The following is a 27,965-nucleotide window of genomic DNA, read 5'->3' on the forward strand; positions in this document are numbered from 1 at the left end:
TAAGCTGTCCATCGTCATCCATTCCGACGATATCCCTGACGTCATTCTTGAATATCTTACAACGCTCGTCGAACTACTGTAATCAAATTAAATTCTATTTATGTAATTTAATCATTACATATATATTTTTTTTCAGTTTTATATCTAATCAAATTTATATTACCTTACGATCTTAATCGTAAATCTTTTTATTGTAACTCGTGACCATCGAAAGTAACGACCTTTAAAACCAACAAAGCCATTTTAATAGATCCTATTACAGGAAAGCTTTCCCTTCTTTGTGACCTTTCTTCGCAATACGGTTTCATGGTGTCGCTATAAGTATACGTATCGATAGCAGTAGTCAGCGTTAAATACAAAAATCTTAATAGAAAAAAAAAAGATGGGAAAGATTGCTTACCGTGTACATTTACCAATCGTCTAGCTATAACGTCATTAAGAACAGGAACGTTAAAGAGATAGACATAAACTCATCGTCTAGCGAAACAATCAACCAAGCCACCTATGGCTTCCATCATGTTCTAGACATGCACGAGAACAAATTAGGATCCACCGGTTACTTGACAAATTTCGTCTAGCGCTGCGGGAGAGCACCTTCTAATATCCTTCCTTTTCTCTCTCTCTCTCTCTCTCTCTCTTTCTATCTCTCTCTATCCCTCTTGTTCTTCGTCCTCCTTTCTCTCCCATCCTCCGCATATCCCTCTTTCGTTTCTACTGTCATAGAACTCGGTTGGCCGCGCGTAATCGCCGCCGGCCATCCTTAGGTATTCCTCGCACGAACACTCGAACCTTTCGATACGAGCCATGTTCTATTCTCGTAGGCTCTACTTTACCTGTGCTTTACTCGTCTATACGTATATACGTACGTGTGTACGTGTGTACGTGTGTACCTGTGCGCGCGCATCGGCAAGGAACGTTTGTACTGGAGCGTGCAATACATATCAGCTTGATAGGTGGTAGGACGAAGGAGGATGAGGCCTTCCTCGGTGAAGAAGAAGGTACCGCTATCGCCCTCTGACCTCTCGAGGCAAGCGAACGAGGCCTCCTTCCTTCATGGGCACCGGTAATTTTGCCTTCGGTCCTGGCTTCCTGGTGCTACCCAGATCTAGATCATCGAAAATCCGAGACGAGTTCCCCGTTTCCTTTGCGTTGCGAGCTAACACCGATCCCATCCTCTGTACTCTTTCCTTCTCTTGGGGATTCACAAATGAGAACGGCGTCTTCGGTACTACCGATACTACCTCGAACGAATGCCCGCAACACAAAATCCTTATCTACTTATTGAACTTTGTGCAACCGTGGGAAAGAAGATCCATATGACGTCGCAGAAAACAATGTAGTTCGAGTTATTAATGATAACTATTTGAAAGAAGATTTTATCGAAATTATCCAAGTAATAAATAGCTTAAGCAACATAAATACGACTTAAACTTACACACTGCTGAATCTACACAATGTTGAATAACCGATCTAGGAAATAATGTCATGGGACGTTTCTGGTTACATGCACGATCTACAAGACTTCTCTTTAACGTCTTCGAACTGGCATACATACGTCAGTACCAAAGCATACGGGCTTGACACGTTCAGGAATCTACAAACATGTACAGATTGGATTTAGGTCATTCGTCGAGAAATGATCATTCACGTAACCAAAGAAGCACCGTCGTTTCTTTCACGTGTTCGTGCATGTAGCATATAAACTTCATACCAGATTCGGTGGATCTTCGATACTACATCGAAGTCTTTAGATAAAGGTAACTGTTTTCGTATATCGAAGTAACGGTCGTCTAGTCGCAAGCGGAATCGTTGACGAACATGCAAAAGCATTAACTACGCGATAAGATGAAAAATTGCCATGACCTACTATGAAACAGGTGAAAGGTATTTCATCGAATTTCTCTTTTTCGATATCTTTTTTGTTGAGTTATCATATCGCACGGTAACTTAATGACGCCTTACGTAAAACCTGAAATAATAATAAAAAATTATGAGAATCGAAGAATAGTAAAATTTTCGATAGAAATAAACAAACAAGACATTTTACAAAAAAGAAAGTTGTTCGATCGATCTTTATCGTTTTTTGTTCGTACAAACGCTACGATCGTGAATGTTTTTAAGATTAATCAACTACGCTCGCGAGTAACCACTTGCAACATCGATACAAAAAAAAATCTTGGCTTCCGTTCTCACGATTAAAAGACAGGGAGAACCTTCATCGATCCTTAAAAAAAAATTAAAAAAAAAAGAAAAGAAAGAAAGAAAATAAAGAAAAAAAGAAAGAAGAAAAAGAAAAGAAAAAAGGAGAGAAAAAATGAAACAAAAATAAAAGCGTATAAGGACGAACGAGAGAAACAATCGTCAATGTTATAAATCACATCTATATACGCATAAATATATATACATATATATATATATGGTGTGTGTGTGTGTATATATATAGTAAGATCAAATATAAACACTGATGATTCTTAATTATATATGTAAAATATTCTCTTAGTAATCAGATGCAGATGTATGATAAACGAAACTTCAATTAAAACAGTTTCTTAAGAAATCTTAACCACAATAATATTCTCGAAAGTTTTATCAAAATAAAATAAAATACGATGAAACACAACACACACGCACGCACGCACGCACGCACGCACGCACGCACGCACGCACGCACGCACACGCGCGTTCTTAAGCAACGTTCTAACCTCTTTGCATATTTTTCCTTACAACTCTTGTTTCGGTCTAATATCCATCATCGGAATAAACAAACTACGGAGAAAGGAACAAAAATTCAGAAAGAAGAGAAAGAAAGATAGACAGAAATAGAAAAAGAGAGAGAGAGAGAGAGAGAGAGAAAGAGCAAACGATTGTGGAAGAATACGTTCGTTTTAATCGCTAATCGCCAATTACGCAGAGCGTCCCGCTTCCAAAACTCTCAGAAGCATTTTAACGAGCCGCTGTGTCGCCCAGCAAGGAATTTAACTTCGTCTCATCCTTCGAGTAGCTTCCACCATGGGCCTCCACGACGAGCACCCACAACGGTGTTCGCGATACCCTTCCTCTCTCTCTCTCTCTCTCTCTCTCACTCTCTCTCTTTCTTTCTTTCTTTCTTTCACTCTTTCTCTCTCTTTCTCTCTCCTTCTCATACTCGTGTGTTCCTCGTTTCTCTTACTTTAGTCCACCTTCTTTTCACCATGTCCGATACAACGAACGTGTGTGCGTGCGCTGCACCCCGTACCAATTAGCGCATACTTCGGCTCTTGGTGTTCGGGACCCCAGCATGGTCCCGACAGAAGGTGCTCTCTCTCAGGACCCAACGACGACGACTACGACGAGGCACGGTCCGTTTTCAAGGTGACTTTTCTTGGCATATTTAACCCTTCGAACGTTAAGTCACAGTGCCGGAGAGTAAGTTTTTTGGACCCGATCCTCTTTCTCTTTCTTTCTTTCTCCTTTTATCCCTTTCTCACATCGTAATCGTTATTTTCTTACAGGTCAGACGAAATGAAAGTGAATTAACCTAAAATACGATAATTACATAACAATTCGAACGTTCGAGACTTTCGACCAATTAAATCCTTTAGATCGTGTCTGGTTATACGACGATTCGTTAGACGAGTTATTTGTAACGACGTTAAGTAAATCGTAAATACGTTACATCTCTTTCGCGTATACACAACGTACGATTTACATATTGGTATTAATCCAATCGCTCGATATATCACGTAGGCTAGTTATTAATTTATAATATATTAGTAGATACGTTAGAATATCTCTTACTACGAATAAACGAGTTAAAATATGAATGATCTTCGAACTTATTTTCTAACTAATCTTCTCGATTAAAAATATATACAGAAACGGGTGTTAATTACAAGCTCCGTACATCCTCTTCCTTCCTCGTCGTCCGATAGAATGAAATCGATCTAATATTCTTCTTGCTTTCGAATACGAATGTATAATAACATAAATGTATACTTACGTTCTTGTTTTTCCTTCGAGACATTGGCCTTGTTCACTCACTCACTGTAAGAATATTTATTTACATCGATTAATTGTATATTCATTACTCGACCGATATATTTACATACGCCATCCGACACTTTTTATATCAAGCGTATTTATACAATGTCGATTATTAACCAATAGGAAATAACTTGGTCTTTATTATACGTCCCCGTGATTGGTCAACCAAAACCGGAAATAGTCATTAGTCTACAATACTTTTTATACGAAATGTATTTATACGACATCGATTGTCAACCAATAGGAGACAATTTCCTCGTTATTATACGCCTTTGTGATTGGTCAACGTAAGTTAGAAATAATTGTTGGCTTATAATTGGTCCTCTAATTTTTTTTCCGATTAATCCTGAAATAAAATTATAATCAAATAAACTTTGCGATTATTAATATAATTAATTTAACTGAAAACGATGCTGACCAACTCTTTGAATTATTTCTTTTATCTCGTATACATATGATTGCTATATTTAATATTAATTATATGTAACTTTCAATTAGACGAGTTTTCAATTGATATAAATGTTCATATTAATATAACGGTAAGTCGATAAAGAATCAATCTTCAGACATAATGATTAATTTCTAAAAAAGAAAATACGAAGACGAAACGAAACGCCTCTCTTACGGGTCCCAGTAACGGTGTCTTGCATCGTGTTTCGCGCCACATGTTTAAGTATAGAGTAAATGTAAAAGCTACGTAATAATCTACGACGAAATTGTAGATACCAAAAAAGAAGTTCGAGAAATACTGTATGCATAATTTTTATGCATATTATTATTATTAACGTCTCTAATTTTTCTACAGGTAATATATCTACATCTCTACATAGCTAAGTACACTGCATATTTCACTCAATGAGATCATAATTCGTTTGTTAACGTTACGATCACCTAACCTTTCGAGACATAATCATTTTTAAATTTTCCGCGCTCTGATTTTCATATCACTCAAAGCTATTTGGGACTGATGTAAAAAATAAAAAAAGAAAATTAAAAAAAAAAAAAAAAGAAAAAGAAAAAGAACAAAAAGACAAAATTAAGTTACATTTTCAGGATGTCGTGTTTCGGTGGTCAGTACAAGCAGATATATCTCGCGGAGGTGTTGGTCGAAAAATTACAATTGACACCGAACAGAATAAAGGAGATTGATGATGAAGCCGTGGCAATCAAAGTCAAGCTTCTCGATTTCCCTCTATTCGAGATGGCACGGGAAGATTTTGAATCGTTAAAGAAATCACCTGCTATTATAGACAAAGACGGAATTATACGTTTTTCTATAGGTAGAAGTTGTTTATTTATTAGGAAACCGAAAGATCTCGTGGAAGAACTTCGTACTGCAAGCGTTGGTATCGGTGTATTTCGCGTTGGTGATACTTTTCCTTTGGCGGAATCCATTGTTAAATTATCCGGTTGTTTATGCGACCAAGTCGCAATGTCGACCAACGATCCCGAAAATATGCCGAAGCCGTTTTCCGTCAAAGGTGGTTTTCACTTGTTGGATCCCGGAGAAAATCCATCGGGAGTATTGGATATGGAATTGAAGATCACTTGTTTGGGACGATTCGTAACTACAAAATACGAGCTTAGACCAAGTTTTTTCGTTTTCAAAAAAGAAAACGACATGCGAGAATTCTGCGTTGAACGAAATATACCGCCTCACGTACGCGAGGATTTGCTCAAAGAAGACTATGCTTTGCCAGAATCTATACATGAAAAATTTATGGCCAGTGCAGACCTCAAGGAATTAGCCCCTGAAAAGAATAAAAAGAAAGCTAAAAAGAAAGGCAAGAATGCTCGTTAAAAATGATGATTCGTTGTACTCGATTTTAGAATTATAATCGATGATCGTATTGATCCTGATTATTAATATTCTTTTTTTTTTTTTTTGCATGCATATAAATAACTTTGATATCACGTGTATGTACATATGTACATACATACACACGAAAAGATTGATATATTACAATAGCGACGTATGCGAATTTATATTACATGGAATCTAATCAAATAAATAACGAACATGTTAAATTTATTCTTGAAAGTCGTTATTTAACTACGTAGATATGAATGTAATCCACCGAGTAATATAATATATCACCATGACAACCAAATATCTTCAATCGATTTCGATGGCTGAAAGACATACGATTTAGAAATTAGACGTCGATCTCGTCGACTTCAAAATTAATGGCGTATTTCGCAATAGTAATAAACCTGAAATAATCCATCGGATTAGATATGCTTCCTAAATTCTCGTTCAATTAAAAAGGAAAGTATATCTGTGACTACGTCGATCTCGTAAGTTATCCGATGAGCAAAAAATCGTGTAAAAAAGGAAATAATTCATTGCAACGAGCTTCGTCGTCGCCGCGACTCTCAATAAACGATCCAGGTTTTAAAGATTTAACAACAGCTGAGAAGTTGAACAATCGTGAGTATCGTAACCTGATTTATAAAGCTTATCCCAATGAATCAACTTGCAATTGCCTGCCGATAAACCAAACGCTACATCCATTAATATGCCGTTCCGGTTGTCAGCGTCTGTGTTGCATGAAATTAAGAAATCCTCAAAAGCTCATTGTAATATGTAAAAACGAAAATTTACCGTCAGAAACGAAGAAGCAAGATGAAGATGGATAATGAGCGATTAAGAACCGGAGCGAGTGCAGAGGATCATTATACTAATAACAGTACATCGATCGACGTCAACAATAACATCGAATTCACTTGGTACGGTGATAAAATCACTAAAGAAAATCGTTTGCAAGGCGGAGGACACGAATATGAGCTACCAGGTTGCGTGTGTTCCGGCGCACCGAGTCTTTACAAAAAAACCGAAGAAACGGGTTGTAAGGCCAGATTGAAAGGTTTGGAAAAGGCGAAGCCCGGTTGTACCTGCGCAGGACAGAGTCCGCCTATTCTGAGAAAAGCCAGTCCAGATTGCAATAAGAAACCTTGTACGGGCATTGACTGCATCTTGCGCGCATTCAAGGAAGCCCAAGAATTCGTAGATTCTTTAGGGAAGGTACCTGGTCTCGAAGGTTTGGGCTTGATGGACCCTTCGGAAAGCCCTTTTTTTGGCAGAGACATCAGCAAAGATTACGAGACCGAGGAAGTACAGGCAGAGAGGAGAGCGCAAGCTATTTCCTCGCAATTACCAGTACCGAATCCTCGTTGCACGGCTCCTTGCAATCCACGTATCGGAGCACATAAGTTTGACACAGGCATTAGTACCGTTTCCGTGCCTCATTCAACTTTGCCTTACACCGCAGCAACGCCACTAACGATAGCCGTGCCAGGTCGTACAGGGGTCGTACGCGAAGCTGTACCTGCGCTACCCGATGACGGTTCGACCATCGTTTATGCAAAGCCAAAAAAGAAGGAAGAGAAGAAAGAGGAAAAGGCCGACAAGTCGAAGGAAACGGAGGCGACGCCAGCTGTACCTTTGGAAATTGATCTGGGTCCTTGCGGTGAACCTAAATGTAAATCAAGACGTAAGAAGGGCACAACTACTGTAGAATCCGTCGAGAATGTCGAGTTCTCTCATAAGAAATCAGCGACGCAAATAAAGACTCTAACTACTGGTGTGACAACCCCTCTGACCGGTAGTAAAATCAGCGAGAAAGGTAAACATAAGCTTAAGGTCAACTCTGTAAGTCCCTCTGGAGATCGCTCTATTAAAACACCGATAAAGGTCAGTAAACGCGTGATGCGTTATGTTTATTCTATCGGCGACGTTTATCCTGGTATTCATTACGGTCACAAGAATTGTATAGATGTTCGCATGAGAGTACCGGCCAATATGGGTTGGCTATGGAACACCAGCAGCACGCTTTACAACTTGAAACCACGAATCGGCTGGAAACCTGGTGCTATTGGAAGATACTTGAACGAATTGCTTAAAGAGGCAAAAGCTGGATCGAAAGGTAGACCAAGGGTGGTACCTTTCCGCGCTAGAAAAGGCAAAACCTACAGGAGTATGAGTTTTACGTCGGTGAAAAAGTTACAAGGAAAGAAAGAGAACGACGAGGAAACTGAACTACCACCGACTTTACACATTCATAGAAAAGACGGAACGTACTATGTCACAATGTATCCGATCAAGCAAGAGACAATGGACGTACCGAAGCTAGAGCAACCTATGAAACCCTTGCAATTTAAAATCGTAAAGAACAAAGACGACGAATCTGTGGCATCGAGCTCGACCGCGTCGGATATGGAGATCGAATTTTCACCTCCGGCAGCAGTTAATAGATATCGAAAAAAGCCTGACGTCATTCACATCGATACCCAAGTTAAACAGCAAGATATACTCGATGCATTAAAAATCACGGATATTTCGAAAAAAGATAAGAAGTTCAATAAAGGAAGAAAGCTGAGAAAATGACACGATTGAAGAACGATATTGTTTTCCGTGCGATCGTGATCGTAGTAAAATGGTAATCCTAAACGGAATAATTTTTTCGACGTTAAAATTATTTCAAATTTACTTCATTGTATAAGCTCATAGAATCGAAGTTACGAGACTTTAGAATACCTTCTTAATTTGAAATTCGCGCGCTTTCTATGCTTTGCTCTTCGCATTATCGACGCGACAGTGCCGTCCTTTACCGCAATAACGCGAATCGCTAGTAGATCCTTGTGACAGTTGAAGATCTAGTCCCAACAAAAAATATGGATGGCATTAAACAAAATACAAGAAATGAGATTCTACGGAAAAAAATACTTGACATCGAGAAAATTCAAATAAGAAAATGTCCGATAGATTCGCCGTGGGTCAAGCCAGTAAGAATTTGTTATACGCAAGATGGACATGAAAAAGTTTGGGATGTTGTGAAGTCACATGACAGCGTGGGAATCGTTGTTTTTAATACAACTCGGAAGAAACTCATCTTAGTCAGACAGTTCCGACCAGCGGCATATTACGCTTGTCTACCAGATAAAGTCGAGAAAATCAATCTTAAGCAATATCCACCGTCATTGGGTCTAACCTTGGAATTGTGTGCGGGTATCGTAGACAAGGACAAACCTCTCGTCGAGATAGCGAGAGACGAACTGAGGGAAGAGTGTGGATACGAAGCACCAGCGTCGGCTTTCACAAAAATCGTCACCTACAGGTGGAAATATAATATAGTGAGCTATAATGTGAATATAAAAAAAGGACACAAAGGTTTATTCACATTATCAAAGTCGTCAAAAGTATTTGATATAAAATTCATTACTACCATTGAAAATATAAGAATAGCCATTATACAACATACTGCATTATTCTTGATATTATTCAAAGATATATTAAGTATTCTCGTATTGTACATGTATAAAGTTCCTTCCTTGCACCGTCCATATGTTATATTTGTTGTTCTTAATAAATATATATTTATATATCTACATACAAATATTGTTAAGATTCTATTTTATTTACATCTTTCGATTCTTGCAGAGGTGTAGGATCTGGAGCTACCAAACAAACTCTTTTTTATGTAGAGGTGACAGATGAAATGCATATATATCCTGGTAAGCTTAATGCAAATGCTATACATTTTATCGATCATATAGCAAACAAGATCATACCATAAACATAGATTCTATCTTGTAAATTCGTGATATTGAAGGAGGTGGTGCAGAATCTGAGGGTGAACTTATTGAACTGGTGGAAATGAATGTTGAAGAGGCAAAGGAGTACATTACTTCTGGAGAAGTACAAAGTCCTTCCAGTTTTCTCTTTGGTATATCCTGGTTTCTAAGCAATAAACATGGACATTAATCTTTACTTCGGAAATGGTAATGAAAGAAATTCAACTAATACTCGTATGAAATATAAAATTTCTAACAAACTATAATGAAAGGAAGAAAAGTTATAGAACAATTTTATTTACAAATAGAGCGAATGTACACAAGCCAATAAGAAATAGTTGCATAGACAAAATACAATGAAATCACGATTATTAATGTTAAATCAATGTTCATTTTCGTCTTTTGTAAATTGTGAGCTGACCCAAGCAAGACCCCATTTTAAATTTGTTAATAAAAACTTTAAGGCCTTGGTCCATTGTTCCTCAGAATTAAATTGAATTCTGAAATGGAATAAAAAGTTGATGTTATTAAAGTTAAATATAAAAAATAAAAGACCCAACGAGTCTACTAACGAAATTCTATTAAACGAAGTTCTATTATTACGCATTGACTTGTGATGTATTGATGAAAACATTCGGATAATACTAAAATAATTTACTAACTATATTAAAATAAAAGTTATATTACTTGATGGAGTACGAGTTTCCTGTGGCAGAATCTTCTATTTTACCACGATCCATTCTATATGGTAAACAGAATCCACTATCTCCTTTTTCTACCTGTTCTTTAAATTGCTGTAAACAATCGAGAAATGCTACCATAGCCGCATCAAATTTCGTATCCCATAAAAATTTAAAACCACCACTTCCATACAAAGGAAGTTCTCTATGTTGATCTAATGCTTCGATATAACTATGATTACCAAACGGTACTAAACGAAACCGTTTAAAAGTCAAATTCATTTTCCTTGCAAGTGATGCTAGTAAAAGAGTTGTTTGTCCCCATGCAGCATTTATTTCACTCCAATCTACTGGTGCACTAGGTAAACGTCCTAAACGAAACGAATTAATAGTTCCAAAATGTCCTGAATGCCAGATGTGAAACGTAGCATTGAAAACATTTGTTTTCTTCAGTCTTTCAAGTTGAGAAGCTGCATAGGCCAGTTGACACTCCAGACTAATAAATATATATTTAATATGTATATTATATTTCTATTGATATAAACGATTTAATACATGCATTCTCTCTCATTAATTACCTTCGACATTCATCATCTCCTAACATCAGATCTCTTTTGTGTCTTGAATATTCTCTCCAATATCTTTCTTCTTCACTTTGCAATCTTACTCTTTCTTTCTCTTGTTCTGCAATAGCATTTCTTGTAGCTATTTCTTCTTTCCTTAAAGCTTCTAATTCACTTATCATTCTATCTTCTTCTGATTTTGCATCTTGTAATTCCTTTGTTAAATTTTCCATCTCTATATCTTCATATCCCAATTGCTGTTGTTCAGATTCCAATTTTTTTAAATATTCATTATAGTCCGACCATTCTCCTTCTGTCATTCGTAGTTGTTGATCCATTAACAACAACAAACTGTCTGTACATTCATCGCAAAGTGGATGGTCTGCAGAACTACTACTACTTAAAATATCAAACAGCGTTGCCCTTACCTTCGTGTGATTTAAAATAAATAATTATTTATATAATTTATTTGAAAAAATATTTTTATAAAAAATTTAACATACTTTTAAATGATGACTTAAACTTTCTGTTTCACCAGAATCACCAACCAGCATAAAACCATTAGTTCCATTTCCTGATTCTGTTAATCTGAATGGTGGAACTAAATGTTCCAAACTACCACTTGGAGGTTCTAATTCTCCAACAACTTGTTGCTGTAGGGGTACTATCATTAAATAAAATCTGATGAATTTATATATTTTTATATACTGGATGATTCATATAGTGTATATGTGTATGTATATATATATATATATATACATGTATATATATATATATAACTATTGTAAATATTATTGTAATTTTGTTGCATAAATATAATTTATGATTCGTATGTGTGTGTGTGTGAGTGTGTGTTAATATATATTCATATTTCATCATGTTTTTATATTATTGTGTTTTTTAGAGAATTAAAAATATATAACAATTTTTTTTATGTAATGTACAGCCGCTTTTATAATCATTATTAATGTAGCATTTTAATTTCTTCTTTTCGAATATGTAAAAAAAAAAATGATATTTAACAAATCAATAGTTTAAAATAGAATTTACCTACGTGAGAGTTCAGCCAGAGTATGTTCTCCTAGATGGTTAAAACTGGGATCTAATCTCAATGGCTGTAAGCACCTCTGGCACGCGAAACTTACGTTAGTTTTTATATCCACCATTGTATTATTTACTCCTTCAACACACAACTCAATTTTACAAACCAAAACTCTTCAATCGTAAACTTTATTGATAAATACGTTCTCGACGCTTGGAAGACGAAATCAGCTGACTGTATTTCCTTATCTTCCGCAAGGAGGCGCTAGTATTAACAAAACATTAAACAAACCATAGAATGTTATAAAAAAAAATCATTAATTACATTTTTATCTATAAAGTTTATTGGGATTGAAAATATTCTCCTTTTTAGATTTCATTTTGTATAACCATTATTTACATTTTTTATGGAAAGCAAAAATTTTTATGATCGATGACGTAAGTGTCATGTCAAAGACCAATCATAACTTAGAAAAAGTTAGACTGATTCAATTTTATTTTCTAGAAAAACAAAACCGATACGATGCGCTATAAATAAAAAATAATAGTGTACTCTTCATAGAATTAGTGCTTTAGGAGATATTGCAGTAATCAATTTTCTTTCGCGTAGGTATATATATATATATATATACACAAAAGGTTATGTGCAACAAGATACTGCTTACTGGTTACGAACATGATTTTTGTTGCAAAAAGGTATATAAACCTCGCACAAAACAGAATATAAAAACATTTTGTATAGTATACACATAGTAAATAGTTGTATTGAACTGTTTTGCGACCTTAACAATTATATTCCTTATCATATTGATAAGAAAAAAATATTTTTGTTTTCATCGTTTTTTATATAATATAACAACATTTTATATTAACAATAGGTTCCAAAATGCATGTTTAGATTATACAAGTTATTCTAAACGAGCAAAGAAAAAAATAACAAAGGCTTCCAAAAACATGTTATGAATGAACACATAAAAAATTCTTTGCTTCATACTCAAGTTACAAGAAACATGAATGCAGGAAATATATTTTACATGCCACTAACTTCTTTTGCTGGTATGTATATTAATATAATTTAAAGATATCCTTATTGAAACAAATATTTTATATATATATTTTTTCAATTATTGTAATCTTTTAGAAATGTGGTACCAGATATTCTTGTGGGCATTATTTTCTTCTGTATTTGTTCATATGATAGCTGGTACAATTTGTTTTGCCACTTTACGACAACATAAATATGGAAAGTATGTAGAATTTTTAAATAGATACTACTGCGCTAAATAATCTTTATAAAATCATACAAATATTTTTTTCTTTTAAAGGTTTTTTCCGCTTCTTATAATAATAATGGGTATATTGCTACCATTAACATCAGGCGTATTAAGTTCTGCTGCTGTTGCATTTGTTTACCGAGCATCAAGTCATCAAATGCCACCATTATATGCATTAGTATGGGGGATTGGACAGACATTTGTTGCTGCTTGTGTTGGATTCACTAGAATCTTGGCAACTTTATAATATAAAATATAATTAGATAGTAACAAAGGATAAAAATAACTGACGTAATTGTGAATCAATTTTTAATATATAATTACAATCTGTATAAATACGTAGCACAAATTTATATTATTATGCGCTTCAGATTTTTATGTTTTTATATGAATATTAATATTATCAGGAATCACTTTTATTTTTTCCAATTTGTTTTTCAATGCTTCTTGTGCTTCCATTTTTTCAATATTTTCAGTAGATGATATGCTACTTCTTACTAAATCTGCAAAATAATGCGGTAATTTTGTTATAAATATTTAAACATTATGCTACCAACATGTGTATAATTTTAATTAATGTACTGTCCATAAAATCTTAGAATAAAATTGTTAATGTTATGATGATACCCAAATATACTTTACTATACTACTATATTACACATATAAAGCATAGATTTTTTATAAATTTAGATATTAATACTGTAAATACACACCACAGTATTTGTTCAATAATTCTGCAGTTTCAGGTATTATATACGACTGAAGAAAAGACAAAACCATTGAAACATGTCTTCCGGACATATGTATAATATTTTGTGTTGCTGCTGTAAAAAGTAAACTTGTCACCAAATTTAATGCTAATGCTGAATCTTGTGTTATTTTCAATTCTTTTAATAAAGCTTCTTTATGAGTAAAAATGATTTGTTTACTTATATCTTTATTATGTTTCTTTTGTATCACAGAACAAGCTTGTAATGCTGGAGTAGTAAGATTTAAAAAATCTTTGATAACACACTTTGTAACAGCTGAATATATGTCATTAAGTGGTTCTTGAACATCTGAAGGTAATTCAACAAGTACTTTTTTTATTGCATTGAAATCTATATTATCAGGATATTGCAATTTATTTTGTAAGCTGGCCAATTTAAATAGTCGCGTTACAAAATCGCGACATAAAGATTTCATTAAATATTCTGTTAAAGATGTACGTTGTCCTTGCAGTTCAAAAAGTTCAATGCTTTCATTGAACATTTTAATATTTGTTACTAGAATAATTAAATCTTTTTTGAGTTCATCCGTATTAAATGCATCACTAGATTCTGCTAATTTTTCTGCACAACTAAGTGCATATTCATTTACTTTCTGTTGCAAAACTAAAGCTAACTTATCTGCTAAATCATCTATTACTGCAATTTCACGATTTTTTAAAAGTTCAGCTGTAATATCTTCTAATGATATCAATTCATGCTCCACATTTTTATCTTTAATATACGTGTTTTCTTCGTCCGAAAGATCCTCGTTAAATTTTTGTTGCATATACTTTTTTTTTGTTGATTTAGTCTTAGTTTCTCTTCCCAGATTTCCACCACCTGCTTTTCCACTTGTTGCTTTCTTACGCCTTTCCTCTTTTTTATGTGTTTTATTATTTCGAGCTATACTGTCATCATTCTTGAACTTGATTTTATCTTCACAAATTAATTGTATCCATTTTCCACTAGTTACTATCATTTGTGCTTTATTTTCTGCAATTTTATATAGAAATTGCAATAATCTTTGTAAAAAATCATCTGAAACTAAAACTGTTTCCATGAATATTTGGACTGGACAATTCTCCAAAATTTTGTTCAAAAAAATTTGAATATCTTGATCAGTAAACATTGAAGGCAAATAATCACGAACATCTGTGAAGGATTTTGTATTAATAATGTCATTGGCAATAGTTTTAAGTTGATCTACAATGATATTGTTGACTGCCACTGAATCCAAAAAAATTATATCATCATTCGGGAAATATTTGTTAATAGTATGTTTTGGATCTGATATCCCAAGTCGAGCAAGTGCATCATATTCTAAAAAAAATATATATATAATACATTCATATATCGATCTATATTCAAAAAAATATAAATAAAATGCACACCTAAATATCCATTTTGTTTATAGAAATCATGAATCCATTGAGTTTGATTTTTAACATAAATATGTGGTAAGAACATACTAGTTTTTATTTGATCACCTGTTACAATACCTGATAATTGTTTCTTTTGTTGCAGATCACCCAATATGGCTAAAAATAATTTACAAACAATATCAATTATATAGAGCTATAAAGAGATAAAATATCTTTTTGTATAAATATATGATTATATGAATATTTACGGAAAATAACAAAATCTGGAACAGAACATTCCTTTGAAACCAAAGAAAGAGAAATAGGTTTTGTTACAGCAGATAAAGCACCTCTTATTTTGGCTTTATTTGTTTTAATAAACCTATTAGTATAATATATTTGTTTATCTTGTGTAACTTCTACATTTGCTATAATCTTTCTAGTCAAAGCAGTTTCTATAGTTGTTCTTATGAATTCTGCAGGTAAATTATAAAACAATGTCAAATCTACTACTTTGACATAATGATGCTGCCAAAGTTTATCATTTATATCTTTCATCATCTGTCCCCAATATTCTTCATTAATTAAATATCCTATAACTGCGTGAATACCAGAATCACATGTCTGAATTTCATTGGCTAAAGTTGTTATTTGAGTCAAACTGACATTAAGAATTTGTGCTATGTCATTCAAATTCATTCTACCACCATGGAAACTTAATTCATCTATAATTTGTGTTTTAAGATATTGCCGCGTAACATATTCCTTTCTATCATTTGTAAAGACTACATCCAAACGCTTTGTCTCTATGAGTTTTGATACAATTTCTATACAGTTGCTCTCTGTTAACCTAAAAAATAATCGTCTCGTTATTATTTGTTATTTGAATAAATCATTTCTGTCAAATGACACTTAACATCCATACTTCGTGTTATAACTTTAAAATAATATAATTGTATCATTCCATATGTTTAATTTCTTTTGAATGAATATATATAAATTTTTATTTACAAAAAATAATAAAAGTAAAAAAGATAACATAAATTATAATACAAATAAAATACTACGTGTATATGATAGCGATCTTTTGGTTTTTTGTAATAATAAAACTATAAAAGATGTTACTGTATATATAAAACATACTTTTGTAAATTACTACTAAGCTGAGCATTTTGAAAGTCTGCCGCCAATTTCTCAATTTCATCCCAATCCATGATGACCTTTTTGAAAGAAGACCTTCTACTATTTACAAATATTCTTTTGAAATTTTTAATATTTTCTTCCTGCACTTATGAAACACGCGAAAAACACTTATTAACGCTTTGACTCGTACAATCCATGAAGTTGTTAATATCTGGATACGAACATATATCAAACTCAGATACGAAACATATGTCACATGAATGTAGTTTCCATTGAAGCGCTACAAGACAATTTTCATTTAATGAAAATTCTTGTCGATAAAAAAATCTCATGTGAAATAATTATTATTTTTATTTATATATATATATATATGAAAGTGAAGACTATAACAATTGAAAATCATCTATTTCTTTGAAATATTTATCCATTTAGAATGACCCAAATGAAAGAAAGACTCAAATCAATATACGAGTTTCCTGTCTAGGTTAAATGACGTAAGGCTCACTTCATGTTGTTCAATTTTTAGAGCATTCAATAGACAGACATTATATATAGATTAAAGTGTTTATTTTTACATTTATATTTACTTTTAAAAATCTATAAAAATGATTATAAAGAAAATGATATAAGAAAAGGTCAGACGAAGGAAAGAAACTAGTATATTCTTCCACTTATGCTTATGTTTATTTATTAATTGTTGCGACGGAAGTCATCAAACTTGAAAATTTAATAAAAATATTCACAATGAGCATTCTTTCTCTCTTACGTTCTTATCCGTTCTCTCTCACATTCGTTTCTGTTCGCGCACGAATGCACGCGACCTTATTGCGCGTATATGAGCCAATTTTGCAAACATTAAAGTCGTGTCCAACGGATTGGGACAAGTATTTTGTTGCCTGGCTATGCTGTATGAATGCATGGTATGATGTATATGTACATTCAATTATTAATAATTATTATTAATAACAACAATAATTAATACGAATAGAAAATCATGTTTCATTCGAATGACTTGATTTTTTTTTTTTTTTTTTTTTAGGTTCGATGAACATTAACTTCATTAATTACTCATCTTTCGTCCGTACATGTGAGTTACGATTGGTAATGTCAGTGCAACATGCAGGTTCGGATAAGTGAGGCCTTCAGTTTCGACGACTCGCTGTTAATAACGGGATTTGACAAATGCCAAATGAGCATTCTCATTTTTCTCAATTTCAAAGTTGTTCAATGACAATACACTAGCTGCAGTCTTTACAGCCGTCACCCTGGCACTGAAGTATAACGATGACGCAATCCCTTCGCAGCGATACCGATTTGAATCAGCTGCTTAACCGATCGTATTACCGATTCAATCGAGTATGACGACCATATCATCACCACGTACCGTTCTTTGTGAATGAGGTGGATGTAAAGGTGTCGATAATCTACGCCATGGCTTACGTGCTGCTCTTCGTAATTCCACCGATGACAAACTTCTTCTGATTCGTCTGTAAAGTAATAAGCATAGATGATTAAATCTTCATTTATAAATTCGTACATCTTAATAGATTTATTATTATTATTATTATCATCATCGTCATCATCATCATTATCATCATCATCATCATCATCATCATCATCATCATCATCATCTTCTTTTTTCTTTTTTCTTTTCTTACTAACTTCGTCTGATCTGAAGCACGAAAATAAACATCATCTGGCGCATCCATCCACGATATAACTTGTTTACGCGCGTTACTCCTGGATAAAGGAGGACCATGTGGTAAGGAGTGCGGATGCACAGCTCTTCCATTAAGCGGTGGTGCTAATGGAAGAACTGCAGGAGCAGTATGTTCCAAAGCATGTTTTGGATGTAACTGCTGAGAATGATGAGCCCTTTTTGCAGGTGGTCCAACAGGGAGCCCTGCATTCAGGGCAATACCTGTAAAATAACACAAGGTCTCTTTTTAAAACTGCTAGTCGGTTGCAAGTTTTTTAAACTCGCTCATGTTTCTATCCATGGACGCAAGAGCATCGCTAAAACATACTGTTGGAATACATATATCTAATACAATCTAAAAATATTATTCTTTGAATATCTATACATTGCACTATCAAAGTTTTATAATTCTCTAATAGATTGATTAGAAAATAATAAATCTCTTAGAAACAGTTGTACACTATTTAAAGTTTGACAAATTTTATCTTATCTTATTTTTTTTTTTATATTCTAAATTAAAAATATTTTATCTTGAAATATATAAACTTCATATAGTAAGTTTACATAAAAACTCGTTTGATAATACTTTTCAAATATCGATGATAATTCATAAGTACATAAGTTCTTCAAATGTCATGTGAACACTCCAACATTCATGTTCATTACAATCTCATATTTTGCTTTCTCTGTTCGTTAAATTTGTATTTTACCTTCATCCCAATCCACATCAGAGTAGTAGCCAGTAAACAGAGACAACATTCAATACTAGGGAATAGGCTTTTACCATAAAGAAAAAATTCTAATATCAATAAGTATTACTAAAACTTACCATCCGAACCATTGATTTCATCAAACGGAGGCCTTGTGCGTTTCAATATAGTTTGTTGAGTTTGCATAGCAGGCTGTACTTGAGGTGGAGTTAATGTAAGCCTGTCTACTTCTGGTTTATTTGGTACTCTCTCGTATAAAAGACTACCATCTGTAAAATGTCAATATTGTTAAGAATATAGTAGAGGATTAATTAGTTTAACTATAAAGTTCATGTTTTATAGTAATTTGCAAAATATTTGATTATGTTAATTATGAATGAACGATATATATAAATATATATATATATATATATATAGGTATATATATATACCAGGTGCTTTAGGAGGACGAGGAAATGAAACACGATCTGGTTGTTTACGTTGCGCTGGTGCTGTAAGTGTCAACCAATCCCAATCTCCAGGTTGTCTTGGAGAAGGATGATCGCCCAAGCGTGTAGCTATATCAGTAACACGAGGACGAGGTCTGGGCCGAACTGCACGCGCTAAAATGCGCAATTCAGCAGGACTTTTAGAAGTTAATTGAGGAGATGCACAAAGATGTCGTAGTGGAGCCGCATTCACCGGTTGATGAGGTGCTCTGGCAGCGTGACGTGTACGTAACTGAGTAGCGCAAAGTCGGCGAGCAGCTCGCGCTAATGCCGGAGTACGTAAGTAAAATGCTGAGCGAGTTTTCATAACTGGCCGTGGAGATCCACTGCCGCCGCCTCCACTTGCTCCGCTTCCTCGCAAATCAACACCATGAGCACTGGCATAGTGTCGGCTAAGATGAGCCTTCAGTTTAAATTCTTTACCGCAAGAAGGAATGCTGCAACGATGTGGTCTATGAGCACCACCAATTCCTTTACTTTCTTCATCTGACCCAGCTCCACCTCTTTTTCGTTCCAAATCTACATCATCGATACGAGAGGGAACCTAGATAGTTGCGCAAGAATATTTAATTATATTGTTAATATGCCGAATTACGTTGATAAAATATTTCATAATCTTGTGACATATACCTTTAATCCGCCATATTTTTTCCAATACATCCAGCAAGATTGACATAAGCGACATTGCATGTGTGATGGCCCCCAAGCATACCATTGCGAACTTTGCATAACTTGACAGCTCTCACAAGGTTTACCACCAACACCAACCATAAGTATACCAGTATTATCACTGGTCATATTACCATTGCTATTGCCATTCAGTACATTAGTTGGTTTTCCATTAGAATTATTAGTATTTCCCAAAGGAACGATCGTAGTTCCAGAAGCCGTAGCAGAAGGTACGGGTGTTTTATTGTAATTTGGTATATAAACTTGTTTTAATTTACTTTCTGCTTCTACGGCTTTTACCCTTTTTTGTTGTACGTAACGATCAGTTGTTTTCCACATGTAATAATATTCAATAACATTTTTCAATGTCTTCCAAGGTAGCTGAAACATTAAATCATAGATTGTATTATAAACATAGATGAAATAAAATTATATACTAATAAATCTTAGTAAATTTATATGCTTACAAAGTCCTGACGTATATCAGAGAAATCCTTTCCATATTTATCAAGAGCTTCTTCAAACAAATTTGCCTCTGAGGCACTCCACTCCTCCATCTCATCTCTGCACAATACTGGGCCAGAACTGGGCACTAGCGATGACATGGCCTTAGCTACATCGTAATTGTGCCGATGTAAAGTATCCATTGCATGAAACTAAAATAATACAATCGGATATTAAACATTTTTTAAGTGCATAATCATTATTCTTACATACGAAGTTGATACTTACTAGAGTAATATCTCTGGATGCAGCAGCTGCAGACATATGCAAAGAGGGTTGTTTGACAGATGATGAGCAATCAAGAGCTCTTGCAAAAGTGCCAACAGATCGACTAACAACAAGAAATTGATCAATTTGACGATCTGTCAATGAATGACGTGGTGTCCACACTAATGTTTCTAGATCCTGTAACCTGCGAGGATCTGCTTCTTTTTCAGCAGGTGTTAGGGGTGATGGTGCTATTCCATCAGCTTGATATCTACTTCCTACTCTAATTTCACCTATAACATTTAATATAGTAGGCAAATAAATATATTAGACATTAAGAAATTCACCTTAGTATTTTCACCTAAATAATTACCCTTATCAGCTAACAAAGTACGCTGAGCTGGATCGAAAACTAAGCAGTAAAAGAACGAATCTTCTTTATTTAGATAACTTAATAACGATTCTGTCTCATTTAACAATGTCACACAGCATTTGCCTCTTATATGTGTGGCAGGCATTGTTTCTACCTGTCGAGATAAAAAAAGTTCTCTATGCTTCATTTGATGGCGTTGTTTAGTACTTAATTCCATTACTCCTCCAGGACCTACTACACTTTCTTCCATCCCTGCATTTTAAAAAAAAGTTTATACTATTGTGATTGCACATACTATATAGACAACTAATATTAGAAAAAGCTTAAATGATATTTTGCTAAATAAAGAATGTAATAAAATTCACACTTAATCAAACTTTTGTTTTATGTTCATTAAATGATAAAGTTAGCAGAATCTATATTTTTCATTGTAATTGTCTTTCAATATAAGAAAATTTTAATTTATACTAATATTTGTACACATAATAGAAGAATGATAATGTTAAATCGAATTTAATACCCACATATATATTGTGCTAGTATCCACCAATTATAGTGGTTATTTCTTATTATTTATAAAATAATACTATTTTCTTAGCACTTATTAGTATAATTTTAAAATGCTTTTTTATCAATAGAATAATTTCTATATGATTAAATCAAATGTAAATGAAACGCAGGGATATGGCAGAATCAATCAAAATGCGCAGTAATGAACCAAAAGATACTAGCAAGAGCGGGCAACAAAAAAAGGTGCAAAAAGAATTGTAAGTCAATAACATTCATAGCAAAAAGAAAAGTATTTTTAAAAGAACACAACATATGTAGAGAAGCCTCAGATTACTAAAGAATCATCATTCTGTACGGCGGGATTTTTTTGTGAGTTGATGTGGATGATATGATACTGATAAAAATGATAAATGAAAATGAAACCAAACATATCATCGAGAGATAGAAATGTTGAATGAATAGATTTTAATATGTATAATTATATACTAGGTGATATATTAAATATATATATATATATTGTTCAAGAGATGTATACTATTTAAATTATTAAAAATTTGATGCAATATGAAGTATCTGCATGATAAAAAGATGTATGGGTTTTTCTATAAACTTTATATTTATAGATGAAGTTACCGAAAACTTCTTACGCTAAACTACGAACGAGAAGCTCCGATTAACCCAAATTGTTGTCTCTTTGGCCTTACAGTGAATTTCAGCCTTTCTTACAGCAAACACCAAGATTACAAAGAATTTTTAAATCCCGCCGTTGAATCTGTAGCCTTACATCATCACTGGCTTCTATGTACAACTAATGAAATAATTAAGGAGCACAATTGTGACACTCACTGATGAATCTACAACTATTTATTATTTGTTTATATAGATGTGCACATTGTAAAAGTATTTTTTAAGTAATGCTTTTTATACATTCGTTAATTAGTTTTAATTCCTAGATTTATATATAAAAAAAAAAAACAAGCCTACTTTTCTCTTTATTTTATGATCTAAAGAAATGATAAAATTCTGAAAAAATGTAATAATACTTTTTTTTCTTTGTATCTATTTATACATAAGTAATATAAAAGCAATTAATAAAATATAATATAAGCCTATACCATATTTCATATAAATTTATAACCTTAGGAATACAACAATTTTTATATTATTATCTTTATTTTATTACTAGATTCATCTGTAGTGGTCACTTTCTAATCGACTGCTCACTCACCATGGGGCTCTTGGGCCTCCGATAGCGGGGCCTTCAGCCAGCCCCCTTTCCCGCCCCCTTTGTTCATCACTTTTGGCCCAATCCCATCTTTATTAGTGATTTCCTTAGTAGAATCTGGATTCTCCAGTTTCGTACTCTGTGTGCTCGCAGGAGATTCTGACCTTTGCTGCTCCGCACTTGCCACTGGAATTTTTATTACAAAACCCACTCTACTATTTTTGATTATTAATTTTTGAAACTAATTCAAAATAAAAAAACAAGGATAGTCTACAAATTAAACAGTAGACTTGGTAAAAGAATAAACTAATAAATTTTCTTTATGTGTCCTTACATATAAATAAATATTATATCTGTATCAATAGATAACAAATCTATGAAATTTTATGAAAATATGTCAGCAAAGATACATATATGTATATATAAATAGAATTTTGATTACATTAGCCAATTCCCTCCACGTTTCTATTTACAAATTTAATTTACATTGAAATTTATTTTTTGAAGCTACTAGATAATGTAATGGCATAATTTCGTCATTATAATAAATTTTCATTGTATATATATCTACTATAATTTATTATAGAAAGAATAATCTACTTTCTTTTTTTTTTTTTTAATATTAATAAAAAGTAATTATTAATTACAGACACACAAATTGGCAAGTATATAATAATGAAACTATATACACGAATAGATATGATATTAGTAAATTGTTATATATTAAAATATTTTTAATTTTCTTTTTTCAGAATCAAATGGGGAAACAAAGAACGAAAATAGCAAAAATGATCATTTATATATATGTGTAGTCATATCACATACTTGTGTATATATATTTGTTTATATATGTATAAATTGCACATAGCTTTTTTCAGAAAATTTGCACAGCTCGAAATGCGGGGAACGAGGCAGAATAGGGAGAGTCTGATTTGAAACAAATACCGGCGGATAGAGATACAATACAAGTAGAAGCACATAAGAGTGAAAGAGAGCGGATGCTCACACACACATTCTTACTCGCGCACGACATAAAAGGAGGGAGGAGGAAGGGAGGAAGGAGGAGAAGGAGGTGGAGGAGATGGAGGTAGATGAGGTGGAGGTGGAGAAGGTGGATGAGGTAGAGGAGGACGCATGGCGAGAGGAGAGGAGGGAACAAATGCTTAAAACGAAGATGGCTAGTGGAGGCCCACCACCGCCACCAGTTTTGCCCAGGCTCGCACACGAGTGTGTGTGTGTGTGACTTCGTCCTTCTCCATTCGTGATAGGTGTATACGTATGTATTGCAGTGTCCAAAGAGAGTAGTGGCGAGTTGAATGTGTGTGTAAGTATACGTGTATACGTGCAAAAGAGAGAGAAAGAGAGAGAGAGAGAGAGAGAGAGAGAGAGAGAGAGAGAGAGAGAGAGAGAGAACACACATAACACGTACCCGACCAACCCCTGCGTCAGTCATTCATTTAGTTGAGGCTGGCGGGAGGAAAGGTAGAGGTGGAATGGGGGCCTTGGCGGGTGTACCGCCCCCCCAACCACCCCCAGCAGATCGATACAACCCCCATTCCACCCCACTGCCACCCCCCAACTTTACTTATTATACATTCCCACCCTTACCCCCCAGCCGCCCCCTCAATCCCCACGTCTCATTATCTTTGCCACTGCAAAGGAAAAATCGAGAGAGTTTCGGAGACTCACACACTCGCACATGTATATATGAAAGAGCGCGCGTAGAGACACATGCATACACGTACCTCCATTTCTATCGTATTCTGTCGCTTTATCATTTACGAATGTATTTATGAACGCGTATATATATATGTATAAATTTGATCGAACTTTATTTTTTAGGCCCTATACTCGATTCTATCATTGCTTTTCTCAAATTTGTTTTTATTCGCATAGGTGAGCTTCGAGTAACGTTTTTTAAAATGAAAGCTCTATTTAAGAAATTGGACTAGATAAATGATGAATAAAATTATAATTTTTATAAAAATTACGGATATATGTGTGCGCGCGTGTGTATGCGAGTATATATATATATATATATATATATATAGATGTGTACATACTCAAAAATGTACTAACCATATTAATTTTTATAATATTTTTTCATTTGAAAAACGTAAAATCTTACGCAAATTTCACGTTCAGTTATCCGTTTTCTCCTCAAAAAAGAATGCCAAAAAATTTAATATTTTCTTCTTCTTAGTAAATAATACAAATGAAGATCTTTAAAAATCTTGCGTTATATATACTTTTATAATTAAATATAGAAATTTATAACAATTTATAGATTGAATTATAATACATATTATGATTTACTTACACTGATGTTTATCTGCTAACATTATTAAAGTATTGGGTAAATCCCTCCGCCTAAAAAAGCACATGACTTTTGCTTCGACATTTCCACTTGCGGTCTACAACAAAACAATATATCAATGTAAATTATGACATGATTTGTTTTTATATTATTATTAATACAAAAAGAAAATGTACGGTAGATAACTATTGACATATATACTTATACCGCAAAAATTTCAATTAACTTAATTATAGAATTCTATCTTACCTTATTTAACTCTTCTATCCTTCTTATTTGGTAAGGAGAAGTGGAAGATGTTTCAAAATATACATAATCTGAAATAATATGTTTACATTTACATAGTATTTAGTATAAAAGAATTCCATTGAATTAAAAATGATATATATATATATATATTATATAAAAAATATATATAAAATATATGAAATATATATATTAATATACATAATAATAAATTATAAAAAGAATTGAAATATATTCCTGAATATATAAAAATCTTTTGACGATTAAAAATGATATTAATTGTTTTTGTTCGAATTGAACTTATTCGCTTCAAAATCTATTAATTATCGAATATGAAATAAATTATGGTTATGAAACATTAAATCAAATTGATATTATTCTTTTCAATAAATAAAAAGTTACGGCAGTAAAATATCCGCACGATCCTAACGGAATTTTACAGTATACCCAGAATTCAACGAAGGTTAAAAGGAGCTTTCATATTTTCCGAATATGAAAAATTTCATATCAGAAATTTTCTTTTATAAATGTATAAAACGTATGTTTAATCATGTCTTCTCATCTATTATCTACTATCAAAAGAACGCAATTCGAAATATTATTCGGTTCGTTCTTGCGTTGTCCTCTTGCGACTATATATTTTAATTTTTTTTTTTCTTCCTAGCAAACCTTTCACAATATGAGCGAAAGTATAAAAAAAACTTCATCGTCTGTGAACGAATAAAGTAAGTAGAAGATTGGCGGGTAAACAGAAACTATAGAAATTCGTTGATTTTAAAGAATAATGATCTCGGATGCGTTGAAGAAATATACGATTTCGAAAAAATACTTATAGAAATAAAGAAATGATTTCAATCAACGGGATTCATCGTGCAAGAAATTAGCATGACCCGAAGGAAGGAGCAATAGTGGGTCCGGTATAGGGTGGTAGGGAGATAGGTAAAATATGGGAAGAGAGGGAAAGGGGGAGGGAAGGGGAGGGTAGCGGGAGGGTAACGGTAGGGAGGAAAAGAGAAAAGCAGACGTAGACGTACAGGACGCTGCACGGTAGCGGGGAAGTGGTAGCAAGAGGGAGGGAGGAGGGAGGAGGGAGGAGGGAGGAGGAGGAGGCGAAGGAGGAGAAGGGAGAGAAGGAGGAGGAGGAGGAGGAGGAGGCAAAGAGGGGAGAGAAGGGAGGAGGGAGAGGAAAAGAGGGGAAAGACGAAGAGAGAAAAGAAGAGGGGTCTCGCGCGCGCGGGGAGAAAATGGGGTAAAACGGGGACGCCATAGCGATGCCATTTGCAAACATTAATTTGTCCTAGGTTAATTAAAGCTGCGTTGTTTGGTGCTCAAGCTATGGTAGGATTGTTCACGGGGCTTCGAATAAAATATTTTTTGTCTCCATTCCGCTTTCCTCCTCTCTTCTTTCTTTTTTTTTTCTTTCTTTTTATATTTTACCTCCCACTCGGTACATGTTGGCCGTCATGTTGCTGGCGTCCTGTTGTCCAGCCCCGAGAGCGAAATTGGCGTTCTCGTGGTTCTCTCGGTATTCGGCCGGCATCGGCACGAACTCGTCCTTCAATGACGCGAATTTATCGGCCCCCGAGAACACTTATTCCACCAGTCCACGAAGTTTAGCACGTCGCGGTGTCACTTCATCGTGTTTGTTGTCTCTCTCGCGCACGCTACTTCTCTCGTCTTGTACGGCTCTGTCTCTCTCTCTCTTCTGTCTTTATCTCTATCTCACATTACACGCGCACCGCGCGCTTCTTTACCAGCAGCTGTCTCACCGCACTGCCACTCGACGCGACGACTACGAAGGCGACCAGGAGACTACCTCTCACAACGACGCACGTAGAGACGCACGCGGAAGAACGAAGCAAAGGATATCGCACGCGCGCACAGAGCAACTCTTCACTCTATCTCTATCTCCCTCTCCTTCTTTCGACGTACATATATATATATATGTGTGTGTATGTATATATATATATATTATATATATGTATGTATATATCGTCTATATCTATTTTCTTGGTTTCTTCGTCTACTCGTTTTCTCCTTTCTATTTTTCACGTATTCGTTACGATTATGAAGATGAAGAGAACACAAAGGCGGCGAAAAAGACGGTGACGACAGCGATAACGAAGAAGAGGTACATCGTTAGTGACCGTTGCTTCGTTCGCAAAGGAACAACGCCATTTTCATTCTGCCGCGAGCGCGAGCAGGCTGTACGATCTTCTCTCCCACCATCAGCATCACTACTGCCACCACACCACTGTCGCCCACTGTCGTCGTTACTCGAATCCCTTGGCAAACTTTGATACCGCGTGTATTCGAAATGCTATCACTATTGTTCGTATCGATAATTTATTTCCAAACGAAATCTAAAATTAAAGATTCGAAAATTCCATGATTTAATGTTTATTTGAAAATATTAAATTCAACCGATGATCATAAAAAGATGTCCTCTTTGAGAAGCAGCGACACAACAGCGTAACTAACGTATGCAAAATTACCACGCTATCTCGAACACCACGAAGCACGAACGTCGATTGAATGATATTCAGAGAACTTAACCTTTTATAGATTACTGTCGACTACTCGAGCGCCACTCGTTTATTCTTCGTTCT

At 34.2% G+C, this 27,965-nt stretch overlaps 6 protein-coding genes across 15 annotated transcripts in view; 3 read left to right on the forward strand and 3 right to left on the reverse strand.

The window, feature by feature from the left end:
• Positions 1-8,510, forward strand: part of LOC122636182 — a 115,550-nt gene extending 107,040 nt beyond the window's left edge. Inside the window, 3 exon segments of the mRNA XM_043827157.1 lie at positions 3,175-5,821; positions 6,298-6,651; positions 6,653-8,510. Of these exon segments, the coding sequence (XP_043683092.1) occupies positions 5,078-5,821; positions 6,298-6,651; positions 6,653-8,410 (2,856 nt within the window). The 5' untranslated portion in view covers positions 3,175-5,077 and the 3' untranslated portion in view covers positions 8,411-8,510.
• A 16-nt stretch (positions 8,511-8,526) lies between these two features.
• LOC122636030 (uridine diphosphate glucose pyrophosphatase NUDT14-like) lies at positions 8,527-10,288 on the forward strand. 2 transcript variants are annotated; one of them, XM_043826841.1, is made up of 3 exons: positions 8,527-9,315; positions 9,464-9,537; positions 9,636-9,793. In XM_043826841.1, the coding sequence occupies exons 1-2, from the start codon at positions 8,698-8,700 to the stop codon at positions 9,518-9,520; spliced, it is 675 nt and encodes a 224-aa protein (XP_043682776.1). In that variant the 5' UTR covers positions 8,527-8,697; the 3' UTR covers positions 9,521-9,537; positions 9,636-9,793. The 2 variants fall into 2 exon arrangements, with proteins under 2 accessions (XP_043682776.1, XP_043682778.1); XM_043826843.1 differs by having other exon boundaries at positions 8,529-9,140; positions 9,636-10,288.
• On the reverse strand, positions 9,878-12,152 carry LOC122636027 (beclin-1-like protein). The gene is made up of 5 exons (XM_043826838.1): positions 11,895-12,152; positions 11,344-11,504; positions 10,856-11,268; positions 10,285-10,773; positions 9,878-10,097 (listed from the first exon to the last, which is right to left on the reverse strand). The coding sequence occupies exons 1-5, from the start codon at positions 12,004-12,006 to the stop codon at positions 9,980-9,982; spliced, it is 1,293 nt and encodes a 430-aa protein (XP_043682773.1). The 5' UTR covers positions 12,007-12,152; the 3' UTR covers positions 9,878-9,979.
• Positions 12,153-12,260: 108 nt separating this feature from the next.
• LOC122636032 (transmembrane protein 170A) lies at positions 12,261-14,072 on the forward strand. 5 transcript variants are annotated; one of them, XM_043826847.1, is made up of 5 exons: positions 12,261-12,319; positions 12,387-12,491; positions 12,760-12,937; positions 13,023-13,128; positions 13,207-14,072. In XM_043826847.1, exons 3-5 carry the CDS (start codon positions 12,841-12,843, stop codon positions 13,400-13,402), a joined length of 399 nt encoding a protein of 132 aa, XP_043682782.1. In that variant the 5' UTR covers positions 12,261-12,319; positions 12,387-12,491; positions 12,760-12,840; the 3' UTR covers positions 13,403-14,072. The 5 variants fall into 5 exon arrangements, with proteins under 5 accessions (XP_043682782.1, XP_043682784.1, XP_043682780.1 ...); XM_043826849.1 differs by lacking the exon at positions 12,261-12,319 and having other exon boundaries at positions 12,326-12,491; positions 13,207-13,446; positions 13,896-14,072; XM_043826845.1 differs by lacking the exon at positions 12,261-12,319 and having other exon boundaries at positions 12,326-12,491.
• On the reverse strand, positions 13,516-16,736 carry LOC122636024 (E3 UFM1-protein ligase 1 homolog). Of its 3 annotated transcripts, none has more exons than XM_043826832.1 (5): positions 16,409-16,736; positions 15,616-16,115; positions 15,296-15,442; positions 13,869-15,224; positions 13,516-13,658 (listed from the first exon to the last, which is right to left on the reverse strand). In XM_043826832.1, the coding sequence occupies exons 1-5, from the start codon at positions 16,477-16,479 to the stop codon at positions 13,531-13,533; spliced, it is 2,202 nt and encodes a 733-aa protein (XP_043682767.1). In that variant the 5' UTR covers positions 16,480-16,736; the 3' UTR covers positions 13,516-13,530. The 3 variants fall into 3 exon arrangements, with proteins under 3 accessions (XP_043682767.1, XP_043682766.1, XP_043682768.1); XM_043826831.1 differs by having other exon boundaries at positions 15,535-16,115; positions 16,409-16,735; XM_043826833.1 differs by lacking the exon at positions 16,409-16,736 and having other exon boundaries at positions 15,535-15,864; positions 15,932-16,072.
• A 332-nt stretch (positions 16,737-17,068) lies between these two features.
• Positions 17,069-27,882, reverse strand: LOC122636022 (metastasis-associated protein MTA3). 3 transcript variants are annotated; one of them, XM_043826828.1, is made up of 13 exons: positions 26,794-27,881; positions 25,360-25,427; positions 25,114-25,207; positions 22,797-22,979; positions 21,059-21,310; positions 20,707-20,978; positions 20,442-20,630; positions 19,936-20,355; positions 19,249-19,849; positions 18,937-19,086; positions 18,818-18,847; positions 18,071-18,329; positions 17,069-17,895 (listed from the first exon to the last, which is right to left on the reverse strand). In XM_043826828.1, the coding sequence occupies exons 1-13, from the start codon at positions 26,894-26,896 to the stop codon at positions 17,757-17,759; spliced, it is 2,760 nt and encodes a 919-aa protein (XP_043682763.1). In that variant the 5' UTR covers positions 26,897-27,881; the 3' UTR covers positions 17,069-17,756. The 3 variants fall into 3 exon arrangements, with proteins under 3 accessions (XP_043682763.1, XP_043682765.1, XP_043682764.1); XM_043826830.1 differs by lacking the exon at positions 22,797-22,979 and having other exon boundaries at positions 26,794-27,882; XM_043826829.1 differs by lacking the exon at positions 18,818-18,847.
• Positions 27,883-27,965: the final 83 nt, after the last annotated feature.

Source organism: Vespula pensylvanica, chromosome 20, assembly GCF_014466175.1.
Source record: "Vespula pensylvanica isolate Volc-1 chromosome 20, ASM1446617v1, whole genome shotgun sequence".
NCBI classification, from domain to species: domain Eukaryota; kingdom Metazoa; phylum Arthropoda; class Insecta; order Hymenoptera; family Vespidae; genus Vespula; species Vespula pensylvanica.

Bases quoted from the DNA above. Each gene is read 5' to 3' on its own strand.
- LOC122636030 (XM_043826841.1), top strand. From the start codon at position 8,698: ATGGATGGCATTAAACAAAATACAAGAAATGAGATTCTACGGAAAAAA. The intron at 9,316-9,463 runs TTAAGTATTCTC...CGATTCTTGCAG, and splicing joins TGATATTATTCAAAGATATA to AGGTGTAGGATCTGGAGCTA.
- LOC122636027 (XM_043826838.1), bottom strand. From the start codon at position 12,006: ATGGTGGATATAAAAACTAACGTAAGTTTCGCGTGCCAGAGGTGCTTA. The intron at 11,505-11,894 runs GTAGGTAAATTC...ATTTAATGATAG, and splicing joins TACTCTGGCTGAACTCTCAC to TACCCCTACAGCAACAAGTT. The intron at 11,269-11,343 runs GTATGTTAAATT...AATCACACGAAG, and splicing joins GTTTAAGTCATCATTTAAAA to GTAAGGGCAACGCTGTTTGA.
- LOC122636032 (XM_043826847.1), top strand. From the start codon at position 12,841: ATGAATGAACACATAAAAAATTCTTTGCTTCATACTCAAGTTACAAGA. The intron at 12,938-13,022 runs GTATGTATATTA...GTAATCTTTTAG, and splicing joins GCCACTAACTTCTTTTGCTG to AAATGTGGTACCAGATATTC. The intron at 13,129-13,206 runs GTATGTAGAATT...TTTCTTTTAAAG, and splicing joins CGACAACATAAATATGGAAA to GTTTTTTCCGCTTCTTATAA.
- LOC122636024 (XM_043826831.1), bottom strand. From the start codon at position 16,479: ATGGATTGGGATGAAATTGAGAAATTGGCGGCAGACTTTCAAAATGCT. The intron at 15,443-15,534 runs GTAAATATTCAT...AATTATTTTTAG, and splicing joins TCCAGATTTTGTTATTTTCC to CCATATTGGGTGATCTGCAA. The intron at 13,659-13,868 runs GTGTGTATTTAC...ATTATTTTGCAG, and splicing joins ATTATTGAACAAATACTGTG to ATTTAGTAAGAAGTAGCATA.
- LOC122636022 (XM_043826828.1), bottom strand. From the start codon at position 26,896: ATGCCGGCCGAATACCGAGAGAACCACGAGAACGCCAATTTCGCTCTC. The intron at 25,208-25,359 runs GTAAGATAGAAT...GTTTTGTTGTAG, and splicing joins GGATAGAAGAGTTAAATAAG to ACCGCAAGTGGAAATGTCGA. The intron at 18,848-18,936 runs GTAAGTTTTAGT...CTCTGTTTACTG, and splicing joins TGAAATCAATGGTTCGGATG to GCTACTACTCTGATGTGGAT.